The sequence below is a fragment of the Apteryx mantelli genome, chromosome 4, assembly GCF_036417845.1.
Source record: "Apteryx mantelli isolate bAptMan1 chromosome 4, bAptMan1.hap1, whole genome shotgun sequence".
Lineage (NCBI taxonomy): Eukaryota > Metazoa > Chordata > Aves > Apterygiformes > Apterygidae > Apteryx > Apteryx mantelli.
The window spans coordinates 50,192,472-50,218,013 of record NC_089981.1 but is presented as its reverse complement, the minus strand read 5'-3'; the positions used below and the strand labels follow the sequence as shown (position 1 = coordinate 50,218,013).

The window sequence follows — 25,542 nt, the reverse complement described above, 5'->3', positions numbered from 1 at the left end:
CTAGGTAAAAAATCTTTATTTGGGTGTATTGCAGAAGTTTATGGTGAAATGTAAATAGCAGGTGTGTGAGCCCTTTGCTGGTTCACGTACCAGCTGGGGCCTTATTATCCTGCAATCCTGAGCAAGCACAGCCTACTCCTCACCATGGGGCAGCCGGAGCCTCAGCGCAGGTGCTGTATGCAAGTGCGGACAGCTCACATGCGACTGAAGAGATGTGTTTTGCCACGGTGCTCATGAATAGCGGTGCGTTGAGAAACATTTAGCCCATATTTGTTCCAAACCTCTTCCTTTTTTCCTACTGCTGTTGTGTCTCAGGACATTGCATTCTGTACTGAGGAAGAGACTGAAGAGTGGTTGTTCCTGCTGTACTTCTTGATCTTGAAAATAAAAAAATAAAGCCACATTTTGGGAGGCAAAATACAAAAGACCAGAGATGACTACAAAATCTGGGTCTCAGCTATGGGGAATACATGAGTAGCAGAATACATACAGGCAATACATCTTCAGTAGTTACACTGAGTAAGTAACCAGTCTTTTCTGCCCCAGTCCTCACACAGAAAGGCCCAGGCTGTGGGGAAGTTGTGGTTTTCATCAAGATTCAGGTTTACTGGATTTTGTTTAGGTAGCCAAGGTATGTACAGGTCTATAGCTAGGAAACTGTCTTCTCCCTTTTGCAGCTGTGTGCTCTTCAGTTGCTAGAGATCACCATCATGAAATAGCTTTTTTTGGTCTCATTACTCAGGAAACTGTTTCCTGACTGAAAATTGTTTAATGTCAGCACAGTTGAATGCAAAGATGCTCTTAAAACAAACGTCTGTTCATTAACTTGCAAGAAAGCCCAGAGCTATGATGTAGGCTAATTTGCTAGTTTTCCATACCTTTGACAATATTTTACAGGCAACCAAGAGCAGATGTGTGAGGTAAGACAGGATGAAAGATTTTCTCAATGTAGAAGGAAGCTGATTTGTATATACTCTGTGCAGATTTTCACAAAATTAGATGTTTGTATTTTATGCAAACTTGGAAAAGTAAAATTATTATAGCAAAGGGGTGTTTCAGAACAGTTACTTTTCCTAGGAATTATCAGAATTAGAGGCCTAATTGGGAAGTATCCATAACAGAGCCAATTTTTAGAAAAGGAAATCTTATGCATCTTATTAACTGAAAGCCTATTTAAATACTTTGGAATGGTAATCCTTCAAGGACTTTAGCTTTGGATCTCTGCCAGTGCAACTATTGAAAAGAACTGCTACTTTTTAAGCTTTGTTTGTGTATTTATAGAATTACCACAGGGGAAGCAGTCTATCTCCTGGCAGCCTGCAGTCTTTGGATAGGAATGGAGCTTGAAAATGTCACCTATCCCACGGTTGCTAGGAATTCTATGGGCATCACTTTAAAGAAATAAACATCACAGTTATCTCTAAAATTGTAACTTCAGTCATTTTCCTTTATTTTTCAGTTGTACCACTGGCTTTATTTTTGTTCCCCTCAGTCTTATTTCTTGGTATTTTAAATTTGTAAATGAGATCAGTTTCATAATGCTAAGCCTAGTAGGCTGACATAGATGTCCAGCACTGTGATAGAATGGTTGGGGCTGGAAATGAAGGAGATAAAATAATGTTAAACATAGGAGGTTTTTTGGAGAATCTATTTGAAATTATAAGCCTAGGTAGTAATGGTAGGTTTCTGGATAAGATTTTTATACTGCATGACTTTTTGGTTAAGACATTAGAAGAATATAAAAACAACACAATATATTAAATAGATTAAATATCTAGTGTGTAACAGAAAAAGGAAGCGGGTTTGACAGATGCTGAAGTTGGACAAATAACTAGGAGAAGCTAGAAATCAGCCACTTTTTTTAAACAGGGAAGGTAAATTGAAACATTAGGCTCTTTGTTGTTGCACCTTTTAGCTGTGAGCACTACTTCAATTTGTACTAGTGGCTAGCCTTTCTCCCACCCAGTGTCATTTATTTTTGTTTTCCTACAGTTCCTTGCAACATGCTTTCTTTATAAACACTGCTTGAGTTGGATTTTCTACTCTTACAATTTTTGGCATAATTTTCTATTTCACAGTTAAAAGCTGCTATAGGTACATGCTTGCAAAGTTACTTGGCTTCAGTAAGGTTCTGCTTTAATTTATCAACAGTATTTCGTTTATGTCAGTAACAATTTTGAGCTGATGGTGAAAGAAGGTTTAAATGGGAGTCTGCTAAGACGGTCTTTATGACAGTAGCTGAGAACATGTTAGAAGGACAGAAGAATTCGATGGATTTTTAAAGGTGAATAACGATAGAAGGAAAAAATAATCAGATTATAGCCTTCAGCTAAATAAACAAATCCAATAATTGGACAAGACTGAGAAGACAGCAACAACAGGTAGGCAATGAATTGATGGTAGCAAGGGATGTCTTCAGTGTAAAAAGGTACTAATGAATTTGTAGAGCCCTCAGGCCTCTGTTAAATACAAGGAGACCAAATCAAACTGCAGTGCTGGTTCTGACCTTGTAATGACGGATACTGTTCCAATACACAGTCTTGGATTTTGCTGGAATGGCAGTGATTTGATTTACAGCAGCAAGCATCTATAGTTATTTGACTTCAGTAAAAGTATTCTGGACTTGTAAGAAGAAATCTGAATGGTGAAAAAGATGCATAGTTTGTATTGGACATGGGCTTCTATTTGTATCTAGATCTGAATAGCAGGGATTTAAGCTGTCAAAACCTTGTTAAATAATTGAAATAATTTAACATGTCATTAGGAATGTAGCCTTCTTACTTAATTTGCAGAACTATTACTGTTATGGGAATTGCGTGTGCCTTAAGTGGGGAGGAGGAGGAAAAAAAAAACACTTTTACAGCCTGAAAGCAAGTCCCTCCAGGAAAGTTGAAAGTTTAACTTGAATGCATAGCTGTTTTCCTGGTAGCGCTATTTGTCATGAATCTGTTTTGTTACTCTTTTCCTCTCCCTTCCCCTCTCTTTTTGGGGGCCCCACCTTCTTCCCACATCCCCCTTTTCTAATTTCCTATAATATTTGTGCACTCTATTTGTCAAGGATGATGTACAAATTAGCATGTTTGCAGCTGGACAAAAAAAGCCAGTAAGGAGTTATGTTGATGTTTAGGTGACTTCCAAGTGCCTCTGCCTCCTTCAGCATTCATTATAATGATCAGGCAGATGATACGAGCTTCTGTGAACTGAGTGCAAAATAAAATGATTCCACTTCAGCTTTTGTGCTGTTGTAATTAGCATTAAAAAGAATGTATTCAGTGTTTAGCTAGTTTTTCATAATGGAGATGCTGAGCATTGGAAAAGAGAACCTAATCTCTTTTGAAATATTTACAGAGATTTTTTTCATAAAATTCTAGGAAAGCTTTCCCCCCCCTTCCCTTTTTATTAGATACAGGTGATTTGAAAATGCAACATCTCTTTGCAGTTACAATGTAGAAGCTACTGTTTCATTTTATGGATGATGTTGCAGTTCCCATCGATTGCAGTGTTAGCCTTATTTTATTGTTCCAAGTCTGACAGAGAACTAAAATCTTTTGTCATAGCTATACCTAAATTTTAGGTAAATAAACATTGTACATTTATGGTACTGTGAATGCCTCACAAATTTCAGGGCCGTTATCTTATTTGTAACTTGGTATCTCTGCTGATAAATTATGCTGAGGTATAATATTTAACAGATCTTTAAAGAACATTGCTAAAAATATTTGGGATTATATAATAAAGTATCATGTTTATATAACTGTAAATAACCAGAATGCTTTTTGCCATATACAGATCTAGTTACTTTTTCAGTTCTGTTTGAAACTGTTTTTTTTGAATTGAGGACAACAGTTAAGTTTAATAGAATATATTTATTATTTCAACTCTAAACATGTTGCTTCTTAATTTAGTGGAACATTTTTCAAGGTCTTTTTTGAGACAGAGTAAGAACAAGTTCCCAATTTGTCTGTAATCGAGTGTTGTCTTCAACCAACACTTCGTAAACTTTAATAATATCCCCTCTTCTTTTTTTTTCTTTCTAAACTTCATAATCCTAGTTTTTATCATTTTCTCTCCACTTGGAAGTCTCTCCATCCACGTATAATTATTTTTGTGGCCTGTTTCTGGATCCCTTCTATTTCTTCTGTAACTTTTAAAATAGGGTGACCAGAACCCAAAACAGGTGAGAGTACCTTTGATTAATATACCAGCACTGTAATGTCATTGTTGTGGGGGTTTTTCCATCGTAATCTGTCAGCATGCTAACATCCTCTTCGGGTTTTTGATTGCTCCTTTCCATTAAGCACCAGTTTTAGTGAAGGTTTTGTCTGACTTCATTACAGTTAATTTAGAGTCCTGGTATTTATGTTTAAAGGAACCCATTCTGTTCTTTCATGTATTGTGTATATGTGCATCAGTATTTAATTATGCATGAAATCATGATACTCGTTCGCAGTATCTGTCTGCCCTCCTTTTCGAACTCCTTTCCACATTCCTTACACTTCAGTTTCATTCTGATTAGCCTAAGATACTGGATGGTGCCTGAAAACTATGCCATCTTGCTACTCACCCATTTTTCCCAGAATATCAATAAGTCTATTAAATACTTTTTCCAAAGAAAGAATCCTTTTGAGTGCACTGTGTATTATATTTTGAGTTATGTTGCAAGTTGACAGTTGATTCCTTCCCTTTGTTGAAGCTTTCTGCTCTGTGAACTTACTTTTCCATTCCTGTGACTTCTTTGAATTCTAATATCTTTTTCGTGATAGATTTTGTCAGAGCTGGGTTTGATTTCCCCCTCCCCCCAATAAAAAAGAACAAAGAAACATTTTTAGCAGTAGAAATTAAGCAGCAAGTGTTATAAAAGTAGAGATGAACTGATGGGCGTGGGACTTCTAACCATGCAAGCCCACACTGGTGAGCAAAGTGAAGTCAGGCTGTTCTATTGCTTTAACACAAAGCAGCAACATACCATTAGGAAACCTTTACTTAACTGTGTCATGTAAATTAATACGTCTACTGTGTGGAGTACTTTTTTCTATTTTATTACGTTACTGTAGATCTCAGTATTATGTACATGCAGATGTATGTGTGTGTGTGTGTTTGTGTATATGTATATATTTTTACACTTTATATATATGTGTGTATGTGTATATATATATATGTTTGTGTGTGTAAATTTGTGCTGCTTTGCTGTGTTTGACACTTTTCATGCTCAGGTAGGCTTTCCTCACGATGTTCTAGTAGAAATTCTGTATCACTAACAAGTTCATCATTGACAAAAGTATCTTTACAAAATTATACATGCCCTCTGTGTGAGTCATTTGTTTTTGCAGGTGAATAAACTCTGGGTAAGTCTTTACTTACTGTCATTTAAGCTAGGATCAATGAGTAGTAGGAATTATCATCTTACCTAATGTTTGTCTTTGATAATAATGAAACATTGTTTTTTAAAGTATTTAAAAAATAACAATGTTTACATCTTTTTTTCCCCCCCTCTAACTGAAGCTGATTCAACTGGTACTCACTCTCTATATACAACATACAAAGACTATGAAATCATGTTCCATGTTTCTACTATGCTGCCATATACTCCAAACAACAAGCAACAGGTAAGATGGACCATATCTGTTCAGAATTATTTTTTTCTTCATCTCACAAGTAGTTAAACTATTGAATAATTTCTACAACTTTCATTTGTCACTAGCAAAGAAAACAAAGAATCAAAACTAAAACTGCAGCCATCTCTGTGCCAGGAAGATGAGCTAAGCAGGCTGTTGTAAGAACATCATAGCCAGATTTTTTTTTTTCCTTTAGAACTGTTTTCTATTTAATTATGAATTATTTACTGAAGCTTTCATTAAAAATATTACATACATGTGCTGCTGAAATTATTATATATGTATGTATCTGAGAGATCATACCTTACATGAAAAGGACTTTAATGTACATGACATTGTTTTCAAACTTCTGCAGTAAAGTCCATGATACTTTAAGCATCACATTCAGCAATCTGTAATGTGCACAGAATCAGAGGTGATGAGTGGACGGTCCAGCACAGTAGACAGCCATTTACAAGAAGGCATTAGAAAAAATCCTTTTTTTGAAAACTGAAGAACTGTGTAGACTGAACTGCTGAAGAACGCATCCTTTAAAAGGAGGGAGAAACTAAACAACTAAGTGTTGGGGGCGGGGGGGGGTAGTCATCTGTGCTTTACTTGGACTACTGCAGAGTTTAATCTGAGACTGTAATGTTATTTATGAAGAGCACGAGAGATATTGCCCTTTTGCCCGAGATATAAAATGATGATCAGTAAAGATCTCGTGATGTCTTTATAAGAATAGAGATGTTAATCCATGTGTCCTGACCAATTTCCAACTCAGATAATTATGTTCTACCTACATTAATCCCCCCTCTGATACATTTGAATAAAATTCGTTACATTTTTCTTGTGAAATACTATGTCATGTTGTTGTGTATGGTATATATCCATTTTACTCTAGAAATGATGCTAGTTTGTGTTTCTACAAACAAAATTGAAATTCCTATAGCAATAAAAGCATAGCATGCTTTTTAGCTTGCTTTGGTAACCTAAATCTTACAGTATTTTTTAGTTTACCTTTCTCTTCTACTGTAGTCTTGGATTTACTGAAAGAAAGCTATAAGAAATTTATTATAGGACAATGGCGACTAGTTTCAACTTGAAATAAAACTTGCATCTGGCTTGTAAAAATGTGCAAAATGGTAAATGTTTTCCAGCTTTGTGTGTCACCGATTGATGACTGATTACATACTAGCAGGGTTTGGGGTGTTTTTGTTGTTGTTTTTGAGATAAAATCTTTTCCTAACAAATTCATTAGATAACTAACATTCTGCTACTTATATAAATCCTCATCTGTTTTGGCTTTCCGCTTCGAATTATCATTTAAATAAGAGATTGAACAATAGAATTTGATAATAATGAGAGAAAAATAATTGAAAGAAAAGTGAAAAATTATGAAACGATTGTAAAAGATTGTATTTTAACCTATGCATCCTCCTCCTTCTTTTTCTTTTTCTTTTTCTTTTTTTTTGTTCTTTTTCTGTTAAAGCTTCTGAGGAAACGACATATTGGAAACGATATTGTGACGATAGTTTTCCAGGAGCCTGGAGCACAACCATTCAGCCCAAAGAACATTCGATCCCACTTCCAGCATGTCTTTGTCATTGTAAGAGTGCACAACCCCTGTACTGACAGCGTCTGCTACAGGTAGCTATCACCAGTTTAACAGAAAGCATGGAGTGGCACACAAATGCGGATGTAATCCCTTTTTTCAATTCTCAGTAGGGAAACATGATGAAAGACTGTGGTGGAGGGGATCTTGGGACATGTGAATTTAGAATGTTCTTTTAAAAAAAAAATAAAAGGCACGTAAGCATGTAAAGTAAACACAGAAGTGATGAAGTTAATGCTTTTAGTATCTATGATCAAGCATTCTGGAATGACTTTAAAATTCCATTCTCACTTTCCTTTTTATTCTCTTCATAGCAATATTCTATAAAAGTGTTTGTATTTTGATTTTTATGAATTCATTTTTTGTTCAAATAATTTGGGAATCTACGTTTATGAAGTGAAGACACTTTTTGAAATGAAGACAGGGAATAAGTATGACTAACTCTTTAGAAAGAAGAAACTTTCCTGAAAAGTTCCTTGAAATATTTTGTCTGAAATATCTTTATTTCTTATTTTATTTCTATAAAAAATGAATATTGCAGAGCACCATACAGCAAAAAATCTTAGTGTGACCTCAAAGTTAATGAGCTAATAATAGAAAATGCTAACTGATAGTCAGATACAATGAAGAATTACAGAACTGCAAAATGAGATTCGTACTTAACGTAAATTTTATAATAAATTGAAAGTGTGGGGGATTAGCGTTTTGGTGAGTTACTAAGATAATGAAAACTTTTTACCTTAGTTATATCCTGAACTTTTACTGTATTTTTATTTTAAAATATTTACTGATCACTTAAACTTTTAAAAAGTTCTTTTTAATTTAGTATATGAAAGGACAGTATAATGGATTTACAGTAGTTATCTTAAATTGAAGTAGTTAAATTGTCCTGACCGAAATACAAATGTTCCCCGTAGTGTTTAATTCAGCACTTACTTAGAAGCGCTAAGGCTGTTGTTCCAGCCTCCTTAGGACGATATATCCTTGTTTTTCCAGTAAGTAGGTAAGGTGTGCCTTTTTGTCCTGGTAAAACTCCCTCACACTGTGCGTTCTGTACCAGTCAATGTTAAACTTTACCTGCATTAAAATTTCCTGGAGCAGGCAGTGTTTATGTTGCTGTTCACTTTAAGGGCTTCTTGACATTATATAACCTAACTAGGGTTTTTTACCTTCAGAGTGTGCTTCTGCACCCTTTGTACTAAAAATACAGAAATGGGGAGCCATAAACAGTTTCAATATTTGAGAGATTGTTTAAGGTTTCTTAAGTTTGCTTATATATCTCATTTTGTGTTGTACTTTTAAAAACAAACTCTGCTACTGCTTAGTTTATCTGGACACAGCTTATACTTAAACTTTTAGGCATATGTTTCAGCTCTTACTCTGTAGAGAAACTGAATTTGAAGAGAAAGGAAAGTAGGAAATACTCCACCAGGACTACAAATGCATTTACCATTTGGATTTGTATATTTTTAACACAGAGAAAGATGTGTTTTCAGTTATTACTTTAAATTATTTGACTCCCTATTAAATCTCTTCCTTTTAAAAAGCATGGTAGAGGTTTATACTCATTACTAAAATAAATTTAAACAAATGCAATATCTCAGAGTTCTACTTCTTGCCTTCAGGTTTCTGAGTCTTTTGTTGTTATCTTTCAAGATTTCTGTCACAAGTATGAGCCTTACTGATTTTTATTTGTGAAAAAAAATATTTGAGAATTTGAGCTTTGACCCTACAGGCTTAGATTTTAAGGGAAGGGGGAGCAGGAAGGAAAAAAAAGAATTGCAGAAGTGGAAATATTTGCGTCAGAATTGGCTAGGTGCTAGGTCCCAATCTTGCAGCTGTATCCATGCAGATTGGCCTCTGGAGTCTGCCAGAACATTGTGTGCTCTGTGTACTGTCTTTAAGCTTAAAATCCTCCTCTCCCTCTTTTCCCCCTTCCTCTCAGTACAAACACTTGCTTTAAATTTATAGAATTCCATTTTGAAAAGTTTTTCTAGGAGACTTTTCAAAGTAAGTTTGACCTCTTTTCTTCACTGGATTATTTGGAACAGTTTCGTAGATTTATAATTCTAGACAAAACAGGAAGCCATATAGCATAAAATTATACTGGAATTTATATTGAAAGCTACATAAAAGGAAGAAAATCGAGCACTGTCTTGGCCAGTGATTCTCCCTCCCATCTAAGATAAACAATCTTTCAAATGTCTGGCTTCTCTGTCAGCATCATTCACTTTTAAACTTCTGTAGCATATGTTAAAGATTAAATTCTTGTCTCCATGGTTCATGATATCGAAAACCTAATCAAACAAAATTTCACCAGTTTTTTTTTCATTGTAATTGTGTTCAACTCTGACGCTTCTATCTCTTAATAAAGAGACTCTCCAGGCCACTAAAGATGATCAAGAGATGGGTGGTTTCATCATGGGCACCCCTGTTGCAAAATTAGACCTATATTGGCATACATTTGAGGAAAACATGACACTCTATCTTTGAAATCAGTTGCTAGAAAATAAGATTTAAAAAAAAAAAGAAGAGATGGTTAAGGATTTGTGTGGCTTTATTTTTGTTTTTTCCCCCCAGAGCTTCACTAGTGTTTCTGCAATATCAGTTAATGATTTTAGGGGATTTCTCTAATTAGGGTTAAGGAGTCAGATAGGTTAGAATAAAATATAAAAATAATACCAACTAACATTCCGGTTGAACCACCACATACATTTCCAGTGTATTGAAGTGTTTCCATCTTATTTTTCTTTATAAAACTCCATTGCTGTGAAGTTTTGTCCAAAAAAAAAATGCTTTTTCTGACCTTTTTACAAGATCTAGTTATAGATATGTGGTAAATCCAAATTTGAACAATATCGGGGCAGTTCGTGTCACAAAACTGTTGTAGTACAGTTGGTGATATCAGCTTATGACAGACTACAGAGTGAATAGTCGAGGACTGGTGTGCTAGATTTTCAGTGATGCCAAGCAGTTCTCTGCTGCTCTGATTCAAACAGGAATTGGCCGGGGAGAACAGCTAAGCTTGTCAGCAATGCCTAAGGACAATATATGGTCAGTCCTTCACTTTGTATGAAAACCGAAAGAAAGAGTTGAAAAAGCATCCATTTCTAATATACATCTCCAAACTTCTAAGAAATTTCTTATTTCTAACATTTTTGGAGCAGCTTCTGGTACCTAATTTTGCCCAGCAAGGAAGCATTCCTTGTACTGCTTCTACTAGTGCCAGGTAGTGCAGTTTTTGATCCAAAAATTTAAAATGTGATGAGTAGTGTGACATATTTATGCGTTCAGTCACCAGAGTGAGTGAACTCACAATGAGATGACTTTAATGTCTTTATCTTTTTAATGCGTCCATTTTATCTGCATCTCTTGTATTTTTCATTTCATATACTTGCCATTGCTTTCAGATGAGCCTTTCAGCTTTAGGTAGCTAACTCATATGCTAGCCTTTGTGTAATGGAATGCATCAGAAATGTTCTGGTTATAATAACCACCCCCCCCCAAAAAAAAAAAAAAAAATCAGAACTACCCTATGTGAACAATTACCAAAAATCAGGATTTTGCATTTGAAGTTATCTTTAAGCTGTGCTAATGAGGATGGTTCAGAAAATTCTCAGATGCATAAGTAATAGGCCTTCTCTTCATACAGTACGGGGGACACAGTCTCCACCCTGGCAAGATTAAAAAGGCATATTGCTTAGAAAAGGAGAAGAAAAATTGAGGGGGATAAGGGAAAAGGAAATATATTTTTATTCAAAAACTGTTTTATTCACATACAGTGAAACACACTGCTTTTTCCTTACTCCTGTATTTCTTTTAGTGTTGCTGTGACAAGATCCAGAGATGTACCATCCTTTGGACCACCTATCCCAAAAGGTGTCACCTTTCCCAAATCAAATGTGTTCAGGGACTTTTTATTAGCCAAAGTCATTAATGCAGAGAATGCTGCTCATAAATCAGAAAAGTTCCGTGCGATGGCCACCAGGACCCGTCAAGAGTATTTAAAAGACTTGGCAGAGAAGAATGTCACCAACACACCGATTGACCCTTCTGGCAAGTTCCCCTTCATCTCCCTTGCTTCAAAAAAGAAAGAAAAGTCCAAGCCTTATCCGGGAGCAGAGATCTATAGTTCTGGTGCTATTGTATGGAGTGTTCACGCAAAAGACTACAGCAAGGGTATGGAAATAGACTGTCTCCTTGGCATCTCTAATGAGTTTATAGTCCTCATTGAGCAGGACACAAAAAGCGTGGTGTTCAATTGCTCCTGCCGAGATGTGATAGGGTGGACTTCAACGGATACAAATATCAAAATATTCTATGAGAGGGGTGAATGTGTTTCTTTGGAGGGCTTCATCAGCAACATCGACGATATCAAAGAGATCGTCAAAAGGCTGGAGGTTAGAATGTGTTCTCTTGTTTGGGTCCCCTTCTTTGCTTTCTTCTCCCACCCCATCCCCAATTAAGGCTTCAGTAGAGCTCGGGGTGCCTACAACTGTTCTAATTATGTATCATTAAATCCGTAAGGACTTTCCTGCCCTTACTTCTCAAAAGTCAGTATTGCTTTGATGTTTATCAGATATCAGCCAACCTCAGCTGGTCATGCATGCATCAAAGATGTCCTAATGATAAAGACAATGCAGTGCCTTCAAATGCATAAATTGCTCCCACAATAAATACTGAAGTATCACCTTACTTGTTTTGTTGTATTTACAGTGTGTATGCTTGTTCTGTCTTATTTCAAATGAGGCTGTAATATCTTTGAGACCGACTTATCATTTTGTCAGCAGGGTGCAATTGCAATCCCTATTGCAGCCTTCAGATATTTTCTCACTGTGTATGATGAAAAGAACTAAAAGTGCAGTGAGTCATAATATCTGTCTATAAAACATCTGCCTGTGTTCGTTTTTTATCCAGTTAATCATGAAAGAATGTGTTATGTCTCACTGCCTTTCCTCTAATTTCACAATGGTAGATGTATAATGAATGACCAGGAAAAGGGGTAAAATATATTCCGTTAAGCCACTTTTGACTCTATTCATGCTCATGGTACACAGAAGAGTTGGCATAGACTCCAGTCTCCTGAGTTTAGTACCTGCATGCCACCAGATTATCCTTCTGACTGGAAGTAATGTTGCAGTTTACTGAAACGAGTAGAAATCTAGTGTAGTTGTTTTGTTACTAAAGTGTAAACTGAAGATTAAATAGATATGTTTGTGCAACTCCCATGTGCTTATCTGTTGTGTGCTGACATGTTTCTTCTTAAAATTCCTGTGGATTCAGTATAAAGTTTAAGGCAAAACTTGTGTAACCAGATGCTAACTCAAAATTCTAGTTTGAGTGAAGGGATTCATTTCAGCTGATTGTGTACCCAGGACTGGGATATATTTTCCTTGATCTTGTCCCACCCTTGTCTTGGGGGCTGTTTTTTTGTACAAGCATGTAGTCTTCAAACCTTTTTTGCCACTATATGTGTCTCAGTGTGTTAAACTCTCTCTTCATTTCAATTCTCAGCTTGTGACTAAAGGCTGTGAAACAGTGGAGATGACTCTGCGTAGGAATGGACTGGGTCAGCTTGGTTTCCACGTAAACTATGAAGGCATTGTGGCAGATGTTGAACCCTACGGCTATGCGTGGCAGGCAGGACTACGACAAGGTAGCCGGCTGGTGGAAATCTGCAAGGTGGCTGTAGCCACTCTGAGCCATGAACAAATGATTGACCTCCTGAGAACATCAGTAACAGTGAAGGTTGTCATCGTCCCTCCATATGAGGACTGCACACCACGCAGGTATTATATAGTAGTTACCTTTGGTCAGAAATTATATCTTGATTTAAAAAACAAAAACAAACAAAACTCCCCCCACCAGACTGAATGTTGACTTCCCCAAAAAGCATGGCATAATTACAATATAGCATCCAGTATTGTTAGTAAAAAGAGAGGGCAGCACAAACTGCCAATATTCACATGTCAGGCTTCACAAAATATTCAGTGAATACAGCAGTTCAGTAAAATGTACAAAGAACCTCAGGTATCATTTAAACTCCAAGTGGAAACTGAACAACTTTTATTTGAAAAGTGTGCATTTATGATGCATCAAAAATAATTGTACATTTTCCTCCCTGCTTTCTCACTTGTTGTTAATTCGTAATGTCTGTAGATGTTAATTCCTGAAAGCTATGAGTAGACACATGCTCTTCCCTTTTTGTAAAAGAATAGACTCTATCAATGGTATGTATCTGTCCAGGAAAACTGCTGCAAACTACAATTCTTCTTTGCTCAGTAGAAGATTTCATTGCCTCCCTATCACTTTAAGCCTGAGGCTTGTGTCAACTGTATGATTGCTTTTATAACTTTTTTAATGTGGCTTGATCACAACTAAACATTAACGTGCCTTTTTTTTTTTCTAAATTGAACATTAAGCCCCTGCATTTTTCCTGAGCTCATACTATCTAAAGCTTTTTACAGTTTTTACTACTCCCCTCTGAACTCTCTGCATTTGTCTGTAGCATTAAGCCACATCACTGAATCTGATTCCTGTATCCCCAACATCTTCTATAAATTTCTCAAAAATGGCATGTGAATAAAATGGAATGATCTTTAATAGAATAAATTTGCCTAGGGGCTAGCTCAAGGTTTATACTAGATTTGCCAAGAAGAAGCAAGTACAGTTATCAAAGTTCAATATGTTCTTTGCAATGGGAGACTGAGAGAGGGTTTTGCACTGCTGTTTTCCAATCATGCATTATCTTCATAGGGATAGAAGATAACTCTTCATATAGTTAAGGCTGGAGTTAAACTCAAATGCATATTTATCATGTTGATATGAAATTGTCTCCAAGCAAAAACCTTTTACTTGCATAAAACTTAAAGAAATCTGTTTATTTTTACTTCTACTTGTTTTTACTGTTATATTAACCCATTTTATAACTGGCAGCAAGACGTAGGAGCAGAGAGAAAAGGAGTTTCAATTGTCCCTCAGTTGTCAGTGGAAAATTGAATATATGTCAGGGATTAAAATGAGCGGTGGCATAAGGTCATCCATGAGGTATTTGGAAAGCTTTTGTGCAGTATTTAGCAGCCTAAGCAAATGGAAAGTTCAACTGCAATCATAGCAAAAGGATTAGAACACAGAAATCTGTGTGGAAAGCACAGATCCTATAATTTCTGAGCTAAATTAAGTACAGCCAAAGGCAGGCTTAGCTTTAGTCTTATCCATATTCACAGCAGGAAGAGAAATCACTACATTTTTTTGAAATACAGTACTCGGCATCAGCGGGTTTTGTTGTTGTCCTGTAGTGAGCTAATGCTCGTAGTAGTTTATTTCCCAATTATAAAATTTCTTAAAGCAATAGTTTATCCTGTATGCTGTATCCAAAATCATTAAGGTTTAGAAACTGTGTCTTGAATTTGTAGCTGTCCTATGTATATTACTAAAGACTTGGCTTAAATCTTTGCACAAAGCAATTTCTCTTTGTACAAAACAATTTCTGTTTTGGCAATTAATTTTCCAAAATTGAAGTCTTTTAACTGTGTTCTCAGGAGGTCGTTTAGCGTTTGTTACATCAACTTCTGGAGGCTCTGACTAAGATGAAGATCTATTCTGTTCAGTGTAGTGCACTCATGAGAAGCGGTTCCTATCCTAATAAACTGATTGACATAAAGTAGGAGAAAATTAGAGGTGCATTTAGATAAAATGATGTGCAAACAGTCATATACAAGGTCAGTAGCAGATACAAAAAATCCAAATACCCTGAATCACAGTCTAGTGCCCTATGCAGAGACAGGCCTCCTTAAGGTGCTATCTCTTTTTAAAAGATAGTCATTAAAGCATTGTTACTGAACTCATTCAGTGGACTGATTGCTGACCTTGAAACTTAGGACACAGAAAAAAAGAGGGAATTGTGTATTCTTGATTCTTAAAGTGTAACTACATCTACAAAAAAAAGGGAAACCCAAACTACTAAATATCTAATGGCTGGGGAAAGAATAGTAGAGACCTAAAATAAGGAGAGAAGAGAGAAAAGATGTTGCATCTGTATCAACATTTTAGATCACAAGAGGACTTCAAAAAAATCTGATCATCCACATTTACCATGCAGTGGTTCACGTAACAGAGTTTGGGATGCACAAAATTATTTCCTTTCAGATGAAGCTAACCCAGAAGATGCGTCTCAAAAGCACACCTAATCCATTCCAGCTGCTAATTTAATCCACAGGACAAGACTAGAGTTGGGCCACAGTTAAACTCCCAAATGTGTATGGTGCAGACAGCAAAACCTCTTTACCAACTGTTTCCTGTTAGACTTCACAACTTGCTAACGTCAACATAGCCAGATAACAATGTTTTGTTTTGTATTTTAACTGGAAAAAGATATTGATAGTTCTCAACACTAATTGTGCAATTGCTTAGAAAAAGAGTTGAAAGTAGAAAATTTTGCACTGATTGTTTACAGGGCATGGCATTCTTTCCCTTCCTCTTAGATAATGATGCGTGTGGGTGAACAAAGTAACCACAATAGAAATTTCATTCAAAAAAAGTATCTGCGTTTTCCGAGAGAAATACCAAAATTGTCATTGCCACAGCTGAAGGTCACATCTACTTTTAAAATGATGTAACTTGAAATGTTTGTGGAAGTTCTCCGTGCATCTTACCTGGACTGCATTAGCTTATGTCCAGTTTAAACTGGCCAGTTTTTATGCTGACCTATTCCTGCACATCTTCAGGAAGTAGAAGGCAACTCTTGGGTTTGGCATTTGCAATTTCTAGCCAGTCTTTAATTTTCATAAAGTAAGGATTTATCAACCAAGATGCTCCAAAAGTCTAAGATGTTTGAAAATGAAGCATGATGATAAAATTTTCAGTTAATTTGAACTTGTTCAAGTCCTATATTAGTTCAGATTTTCATCTATTTTGTTAAATTTTGTAGCATTTTGCTTCTGTTTTTGATTCACACAATAGTACAGGAATAGCCATTTTGGAGCTGATTCACTCCAGCCTTCATTGAATATACTGTCTAGCACAGAATCACAGGATGCCCTATGTTTGAATTCCTTGAGATCACTGTAATTTTTACTGCTTTTGAATAAATAAAGTAGTCTTCAGATTGGGTTTTTGGGGGCATTTTGTTTTCTTCTTAAAATAAAATTGTAGAAGGTAGCTCATCTAGTCTACTGTAGCCTCGTAAGACGACTTGATTGACTTTGTTACTGTTTATACATTCTTTGCCACAAAATGGAGGCAGCAGGATGTGTTAAATGGGATTAGAAACTCCTGTTTAGCTATATCCTAGAGCACTGCTTACCAGTGCCTTTCAGTATATTTTGCTCTGTGTAGCAACACGTTAATTTTTTCCTTTCCAGAAGTTCTTCAGAAAACTACCGCATGCCAGTGATGGAATACAAAGTAAATGAAGGAGTGCCGTATGAATTCAAATTTCCCTTCAGAAATAATAACAAATGGCAGCGAAATGCAAATAAAGGACAGGGACCTCATGTGGCACAGGTACCATCCCAGATACAGAGTCCAGTTACGTCTAGGATTGGCTCGGGGAAAGGAGAAGGGAAAATGCCCCCACCAGAACGAGCAGCCAACATCCCTCGAAGCATCTCTAGTGACGGGCGCCCATTGGAGAGCCGGAGGTTTGTATGTTCTTCACAAATCACTTTTCATTGCTTCTCAGAATCTTCTCTAGAACAAAGCACAGCAGATTTAGGCATCCGAAGACTGCTTTTTATCTTGTTTTTAATTAGGCAAAAGGTGCTATGAATATAAGTGAAACATAAGCCAAAAGGAAATAACTTGCCTGGCATGATTAACCACAAAATGAAGTAGTATTGGATTGTTAGGATATCTTTCACTGTGTTGGGTGATATTCTAAAATCACTGTATTGTTATTGAAGTTTTAAATTAGTTTAAATTAAAGGCTCCTGAGGCAGAAGTAGTGTATAAGTGTGGTTAAGCAAAGGATTCTGACCAGCACAGAAAGCAGACTTGTTCTTTTGAAGTCTTCAGGCTAGAGAACAGATAGCTTAAAGCTTGCCTTTTTTTTTTTTTTTTTATGAAAGAGTAGTTGTTATTAAAATAAAGGTATCAGGCATATCTTGTCACAATATTTTCATTCTTTATTGAAAAAGATGTGTGCTGAAGTGCATTATCATTGTTTTGACTATCTATACAAATCTGTCAGTGTCTCTAGGTTTACAAAGAGATGTGTTTAGGGAAACAAGCTAGGACAATAGCTCATTTTGGATAATTTCTTAAAAAACAAACAAACAAAAAAAACCTGTAGACAGATTCTGAGCATGCTTTACGTTCCTGAAAAATACAAGGCAGTGGAAATAAGATATGCATACTGTAGAAAATTTAGAGTCATAATGAATTAAGTCAAAGCATTTTTCATATTCCAGAGAACTGTGGGGTGGGGTGAGTGGGTATGTAAAAGATGGTACAGCCAAGACCACAAAACTACCAAGGTGAAATTGAAAATTCTGTGTAGGCCACCTTGTTAACAAATACTAATTAGATGATAATGACCCCATTTTCTTTCTTCTTTTCCGTGGCCATTGGACAGTATCTTACTTCTGCACTTAGACTGATCAGAGCCGTGCTTTGGCTCAGAGCATGCAGTTTCTCTTGAAATTCACTCACACCAGCAACTCTGGGGGATTGCAATAGATTCGGTGCCACACCTCTGCCTCCCCTCTCCGAGTTTGTATCACTGTGTTAGCTCAAGTGCTGTGCAGTTAAAGCTCCCATTAGCAGAAAATTTGCAACACTGAAAGTGCTGGTAAGGTTCTTTTTCCACCAAGGCCTTCAGGGAAGAAGACTGCAGAAGGCAGTGAGACATGGGACATGGTTAGCTCTCTAATGGTATATTTGGACCAAACTCTAATGGTTTGGACCAATTCTAATGGTATATTTCGACCAAAATAAAAATTGCCTGGCTTATAGGCCATGTCTGCCTGTTACAATTGAAGAGGGGCGGGTGCTGAGTTTGAAGGAATAGGAGTTGATTTTTGCTCTCTGCAGTGCTGTAGAATCTCACTCTGCAATTATAGAAAGCCTAGCAGTACCTGGGCAAAGCTTCGGGGAGAGGCGGAAAATCGGATTCAATTCAGTTGCTGCATTTTCCGTATGCTTCTCTCTCTCCATCGTATGAACAAAGCAGCTTTGTCTAGAGTCCTGGGTTGTCGTCATCCCATTGTTCGTGCTGTGGAGACTGAGCCTTAGACTCTACTGTGGGATGTGAAATTCTTCACTGTGTTTTCCTTGTGCATAAAAATCCATGTGGGCAACATAACACAACTAAAGCATCCAAGATTTATCCAGTCACTGGATGCTTCTGGAGGGAGGTTATGGCATGACAAATGTTTTGCAAAGTGAAAATTACATTTCTATATACTCAATGTTTGTTTTTGAAAAGTGAAACTTTGACTTTCCATTTCTTTCATTTTCAAAGCATTTAGCTGTTCTTTTCCTCTAGACAGTCTTTTAAATATTTTTTTATTGAAGAAGATTTCTATTGAGTCTTTTCATTCTCAACTGTGTATTATCATAGTATCATTTTCAGTTTGTTGGGGAATTTTTTTTTTGGATGCTTGAAAAATGTCTGTTGTCTGTCTTATCTTTTTAGTCTGCTAAACATATTTAAACTTGATCCAGCCAAGACTAACTTAACAGCAGCTGCAGAAGGTTAACTTTTTTTCCAGTTACAATGAAGAAAAATACATTTTTTTTTCATTTTAAAGAAATATTTTAAAAGGCAATAAACTCACTCCAAGGCTATAATTTGTCTTTTCTCTGCATGATAAAGGAAAGATTTGCATTTTAGGAAGCTCAGATACTTCCATTCTTATTGTGCAAGAGTTCTGAAGTCAACAAAGCTGAGATTTTTATAGCTCTTTAACAACTGTCTGGTTTAATTTTTCACCACTGATTTTCTTACTTTCCAAAGAGTAAAGATCACGTATCAGAGACACTGGAACATTTGCACGTTCCTTGTATTTTTTCTAGTTTAAGTAGCAGAGACAGTACTCAATTTTATTTCATTCCCTATGATTTGCTCTTTGGTCAACTCAGTTATTTGGAGAAATGATGCCCCGGGATGCCCCGATAATACAGGTACCAGGATCTCTCCTGGTGGTCCCTGTGATCCAGTAAAGGCTCATTAGTTAACAGAATTGTATTCATGACCCTGCTGTATCTGAAATGGCTATGTTCTGTAGTGCAATTTTGAAGGGCTTTAGGAAAAAAAAACATAATTGAAAAAGATTGATCAAGAATTTTTCTAGTGGAGTTTGTGATTTGCTTTGAATCTTCTAGTGATGGTGAAGGTATGAGAGGAGGGAACAGAGTATCAAGAGGATCAGTGACTTGTCAGGATGTGGGGGACCCCCCCATAAGCTCCTTCCCTAGCACTCCTCTGTGGGGTGTGCTGTGTCCTCTGACAGGAGAGCAGCTCTGCATCCCTCCTCTTGCCATCCCCATTTGCAGTGATGTCCAGCCCTACCTAGCTCCAACACCAGAGCTGGTTCGTTTTTCTTAACCAGTGTAGTAATGCCTTACTAATAAGAATCCAAATTCTCACAAGCTTAACAAGCAATAGTTTTGTTTTCATAGAAAACAGCATATCATTCTACTGGTTTTGACTTATTTTTGTCAACTGTCAAGAGAAACCAGGAGAAGAATCGCAGGAATGTTACAGGCTGTAATTATGGCTCTTTAGGAAAGCTGGATAGAGAACCTATATTTGCTTACCGCTATTTATCCTTCTCTTTCAAAATGAAGGCACTGCCTAACTTGTCAGTGGGGCTGGAAATTTACCTATGAAAATCAGCATCAATAATTAATTTCAGTACTATAGTATAGCTGTAATTTGCATTTTAATGTTTGGTCATGGTCTAGCCATCATTACCTTTCATTTGTGTTTCCTCAGTGCTTAGCCCCAGTTAAGACCTGCTGATTAATTGACTGATTTTAATACTTTATTGCTTTGAGATTGAAGCTGACTTTTGTCATTCTATACTTTTGCCTTCTGACTGCATGTTTTTTGTTAATTTAGCAAGAAGCAGTGATAGTGATAACTGATATCACCCACCACTAAGGAACAAGTAGCAGGATAGTTCATGATATATATTTTAAAGGACATGGCAGCTGAGAAACTTGCACATAGTAAGTTGATCCCGGTGGCCCCTTGAGCTTTGAATCTGAGAAGATTTGTGGAACTAGCACTAATATCTGTTAAATGGAATCGGAGAAAGGTAATACCATCGTTAGCTGCAACTCAAGCAGGTAGAACTTTTAAGAATGAAACAGGGGCATTATAAATATTTCTGACAGCTTAACAGAAAAGTGTTTCTCTAACTCTTTTGGATTACCTACTAGTGCTATTTGACCAATAATCTCTCTGTAATGCTCAAGTTTCTAAATATGGATACTGAGTCAAATAAATTTAAAGTTAGATTTTTGCCCTGTTGGTGTTTTCACTTTAGTTCTTTTAACTATACTAAAAAAATAAAATAAAAGCTACATTACCAGTCCTGGGAACTGAAGTATTTCATTTTTGTATCATATAAATAAAAACATCTTACCTTCCTAAAGAGGTATTGCATGTTACTATATGTAGGAGAGTAGCTTGCTGAGAATTCCTGATTCTGAGGATGCCAGTTCCTATGCCTGACCAGCAGAGCACTTTAAATTTGCCTTTGTTGAATTATCTCCATACATCCCGCTCAGTAGCTTATACTCTAATTCTCTCTGTTCCTCATAGTATCCTGGGTAATTGAATATATTCATGATTTACATGCTTGTAGAAGCGGGGAAAAATAATCAAAAACTTTATATATCTAAAAATAAATCTCTAATGTGACTACAGCATTAAGATTGAAAAATCTAATAATCTAAATGCAATAAATTCCAAGTTATGGCTTCTTTCACAACATTAATTAGTCCACATGGAACCCTATATATTTTATAGCCCAAACTAAATATCAGGCAGTAGTACATGAAGGAAAAAATAAAAAATATGTATGTGAAGTATGCCAGAATTAGTGTTACTAGAGAAGATGTAATTTTGGAACTTCTTGATTTTTTTGGCCTATTTTTATGAATTTTAGTTTTGTACACTTGATTTCCAGACTTCATTTTTAAGAAAGAAAAATGCGTGGGGAAGAAGGTGAGATAGTGTTAGATCATAATCTGTTCTTTATTCATTTATAGTAAACTTGAATCAGTATTAACTAAAACTTGAGTCAACAAACATTTGAAAAGTGTGAAAACAAGTGAGCAAAGCATCCTGTTGTACTTGTGTACTTGATTATGTAGTTAAGTACTTTGCTGAATGTAAGTCTAAGACTCTAGCTAAAGCATTTCTGAGCATGGTCAATTTTTTAAACTGAATGAAAAAATAAAATGATGGTTTAACTACAGTCAAGCACTGGCTATAAAATTCCACAATATAAAAGTACTAGAGCAATCTTTATTAAAACTGGCTTTAAGTCTCCCTGAGGACTGCAGAGCAGAGTCTTGCCCTAAAATCTCATACTCCTGTGAGTGATGCTGCATGTAGTCAGCAGCAGTAATTTTAGCTTAAATTTTTTCTATATTATATAAAAATCCTTATTTGCTGCTGATTAGCTTGAGTTGGTAACATTTTTTCCCAGTATAAATAAGCAGGCCTCTGTGATCATCTCACCACCTGTCAAATGATCATTATTGCACTTGCAGTACCTACCTCACGGGGTTTGGTGATTTGTTGTTTTAAAGTTTTTATAATATTCTTCATATATGAATATAAGGTTATATGTTATGCATTTTCTACTGGCGCCAGGATGTGGACCTGTGGCAAATCAGGTTTGTTGTTACAACTGGCCCTATGGCCAAATTCTCATGGTCCAAAAACATCTGAGAACAGCCACACTCTGTCAGATGGATCAAGAATTGGTTTCATTTGACAGTGACCATCTGCAGGGACCAGAGAAAAGCATAAGAGATAGGACATATTTACAAGTATACTGATATCACTAGTACAAAGACCGATTCCTTACCTGCTCTGACAATCTTCTGGTCAAGAACATTTGGAGTTGGAGATTGCATCTGCAGCAGTGTGTTTAAAAGCTCTGGATGGTAACTATCCATCCAGGTGTGTGCTAGCTGGTCTCCTGATAGTTACAGGTCTCCTGATAGTTCTTTTTTGTGAAGAATAATGAATAATCCTTCCATTTGCCTGCTGCAATATAATTCATGGTTGGACAGATTGAAAGCAGATATGATAAAAATCTCTATAATCTGTGGAGCCGTAGCCTGTTTAGTGTCTCTTAATATGAAAGCCATTCCATGCCTCTGGTCATCCTTGTTGCCTGTCTCTGTATCTTTTATTGTTCTGCTACATCCTTTCTGAAATTTGTTGATCAAATTGAAGAAAAATGTCCAAGAAGGTACACAGTGTGATGTGAGAAGGTACAACATGATGCCATAATTTGTTTCGTTCTCTATCCCCTTCCCGAAAATTACTGATGTTCTTTTTTCCTTTTTGAATGGTTTGTTTTCCTCTTTTGACATGAGAGCATTGGGTCAGTGTTTTCAGAGAACTGTCACAGCTTTCAGATTTATTAGGATTGCAAAATCAAACACTTCAAGGGCCAGCATGCCAGAACTGAAGGTTTGCTTTGCAATTTTATTTAGGCCCTTTGTGTAACCATATCTTCTGATATTTCCTTTAATTAAATTATGAGAATTTCTTTTAACAGAGGACATCTGTCTCATTCAGTGCACACAGTGGATGCAGCTCATTAAAGAACAGCTATTGAATATTTTAGTTTTCTCTTCATTTACTCAATGTGCAGGTCTATCCCTTATATACTGGATGGTATTCAAATCCTGCTGTAAAGGTGCATTTATTAATTCTCTTCTAAGCTTTACAGAGGTGCCCGTTACTATACTTTCTCAGTGCTTCATAGATATCAAATCTAATTTTCAAAACTCTTCTGTGGGAAGAGATGTCTTTGGACTTTTTCAGATTAAGAACAAGAGTAGAGAGAGAAATTATGTTATCACTTGCTGTTTCTTATTTTGGGCATCTCAAATTTGGAAGTGTGCCCAGCATTGTTAATATTTTATTTATTCAAATTACAGCTTCTATTGACTTCAGCTGCTGTGGTAAGTTTTCAGCATATAAGTAAATCAGGCCTTGGAATCAAATTAGGCCTTTGAGAAACTTGTAATTAGTGACAATGAATGAAAAAATTTCTTTAACAAATTTGCCAGTGATCATATTGGAATGCTGCAGCAAGTGCAAAATTGGAATTCAGTTTGTAAAGTCAGCATACAGCTGCCTTAACTGTAAGGCCACCCGTTCTCTCCTGTCAGTCTGTTCCTCATTTGCTTCTGAACTGTGCAACTTGTGCAGGAGAAGTTCTAGGACAAAATAGGACTGCAAATGGCAAAGAGGTCCTAAGGGAGAAGGAACCAGCATGTGATCATATAATTAAGGACTGTCTTAGACTGTATGCTAGACAAAGCATGGTAGACTGACATTTTTCATATGATGTATATATTGCATACGAGTGCATACAAAAACATGGAGAAAATTACAGCAAATGACATAGAAATTAATTTACTAAGAGCAAGATGGGATGCTTTCAATGTCTATGTTTTCCTAATAAAATAAGCATATGCTCATCCTCCCCTTCCCCCTTTTTGTTAGTTTTCACAAAAGACAGTTTTCTTCCTATACTTTGCTTCAAACCCGTCCTTTCTGGATGGTCTAGATCTGTTAGGACTAAATCATGCGTGGTATAATCCCAGTTCAGTTGACTGCAATGTAATTGTGTCTGTTTAATGCAATGGATGCTTGGCCTATTTTTAAATTCAGTTATGGAACTCATGCACTTAAGGGTTTTGGAATTTCTTCTCAAAGCAGTCTTTTGAAATAGGTAATAGCTTGCTTCAGTTTGGGTTTTCATTATAAATAAAAGTCAAGCACAGAGTATCTTAACTATAGGGGCATACTGCTAACAATACTCCTTCTGTCTCGGGCAGTGCTTTTCATCAATAGGTTTCAAAGCGTCTTTAAAAAGTCAGCTCCAACTAATTTATTCTAAAGTTCTTTTGTCTTATTTATATGTTCAGCGTAAAATGAAGCATCTTTCCTTATTAATGGGTTCTTCAGTGCTAATGTCAACTGTACCAGTAATGTGTGTTGCTGCTTTGCATAATAGGATATCCTACCTAACTGGTTTGTACAGTGCTGCTGCTCAGACCAGATTTATAATAATATTTTGTTTGCCCCTGAGGTCTTCCATTTTAGTAAAAGAGTTATAACTCCATGATATAGTTCTGAAATCTTGACATTCCATCTGAACAGTGCTGTCACTTTTTGGTAAGGCATAGGAAGTAAATAAAAGGCATAGCTGAGTCTGAAGTGAAAATGTAAGCATTTTCCAACAGAAAATCATTTTACACAAATTGTTCAAGAAGTAATTGGTTCCATTGCCATAATTTACTACTAGGAAAAAGGTCATACTTCTAAACTGTATTGCTCAGCAAGCATAAATTAGTTTAAATGTGTGTGTTTATATAGATGTGTGAATCCTATTGAAAGCACACATTTTTGTTGGCTGGACTGTGGTTGGTTGGTTGGTTTTGTTTTTGTTTTTTTAAGAATGCCGGTGGCAAAATGAGGAATGGCTTGACTCACTGCTCCCAAAATTTCCAACTCTTCAACTGTTTTCTTTGCAATCAAATATTTTAGATAAATATAGATAGATATGCATAGATAAATGTAAGATAAGTTAAATTCAGTTCAGTAGACAAAAAAGGAATTATTGGGTTTGATGTTGTACTTCAGAAGGTCAGGAGTTGGATCATTTCATTCCTGTCTGGGAAAGAGTTATTACTTACACTGACATTCCAGATGACCAAGATGGTTAAGTCCTATTTTCTCTCTTTCCCCTTTTGAGATTTATTTATTTATTATACAGCTTTTTGGCAAAATGCACATTTGTTATAAAAGAGTATACTCGGGTATATAACATTTTGAAAATCTTTTCTCACAGTAATCAGTGCAATGATTTTTTCATTTTCAGGAGAGTTTTTGAACTTTAATAGGTCTCACACTACTGTGGTGAGAGCTGATTTAAATCTGTCACTGCTTTACAGGGAAAACTGAAGCATACAGATTAAGTGGCTAGGTTAAGATTTTGTAAATCCCTGGACCCAAATCCTGTACTTAGCCAACCATCAAAGTTGATATGCTGTTTTTAGATGTTAAAAATTAAATAATTAAGGTTGTAAGTTTTAGTGTTCTGTCTTATTTTTCCTAGTTAAAATGAG

The 25,542-nt window shown here is 36.2% G+C and overlaps 1 protein-coding gene across 3 annotated transcripts in view; it reads left to right on the top strand.

The window, feature by feature from the left end:
- The window catches only part of SIPA1L1 (signal induced proliferation associated 1 like 1), an 82,730-nt gene that overhangs the window by 25,078 nt on the left and 32,110 nt on the right, over positions 1-25,542 (top strand). For all 3 annotated transcript variants that reach the window (XR_001294930.2, XM_013959429.2, XM_013959428.2), the window contains exons 5-9: positions 5,503-5,606; positions 7,087-7,244; positions 11,033-11,609; positions 12,724-12,998; positions 16,572-16,850. Coding sequence is in view for 2 of the 3 variants with exons in the window: in XM_013959429.2 (XP_013814883.1) it covers positions 5,503-5,606; positions 7,087-7,244; positions 11,033-11,609; positions 12,724-12,998; positions 16,572-16,850 (1,393 nt within the window). In the remaining variant the exon portion in view is untranslated. The remainder of the gene's footprint in view (positions 1-5,502; positions 5,607-7,086; positions 7,245-11,032; positions 11,610-12,723; positions 12,999-16,571; positions 16,851-25,542) is intronic.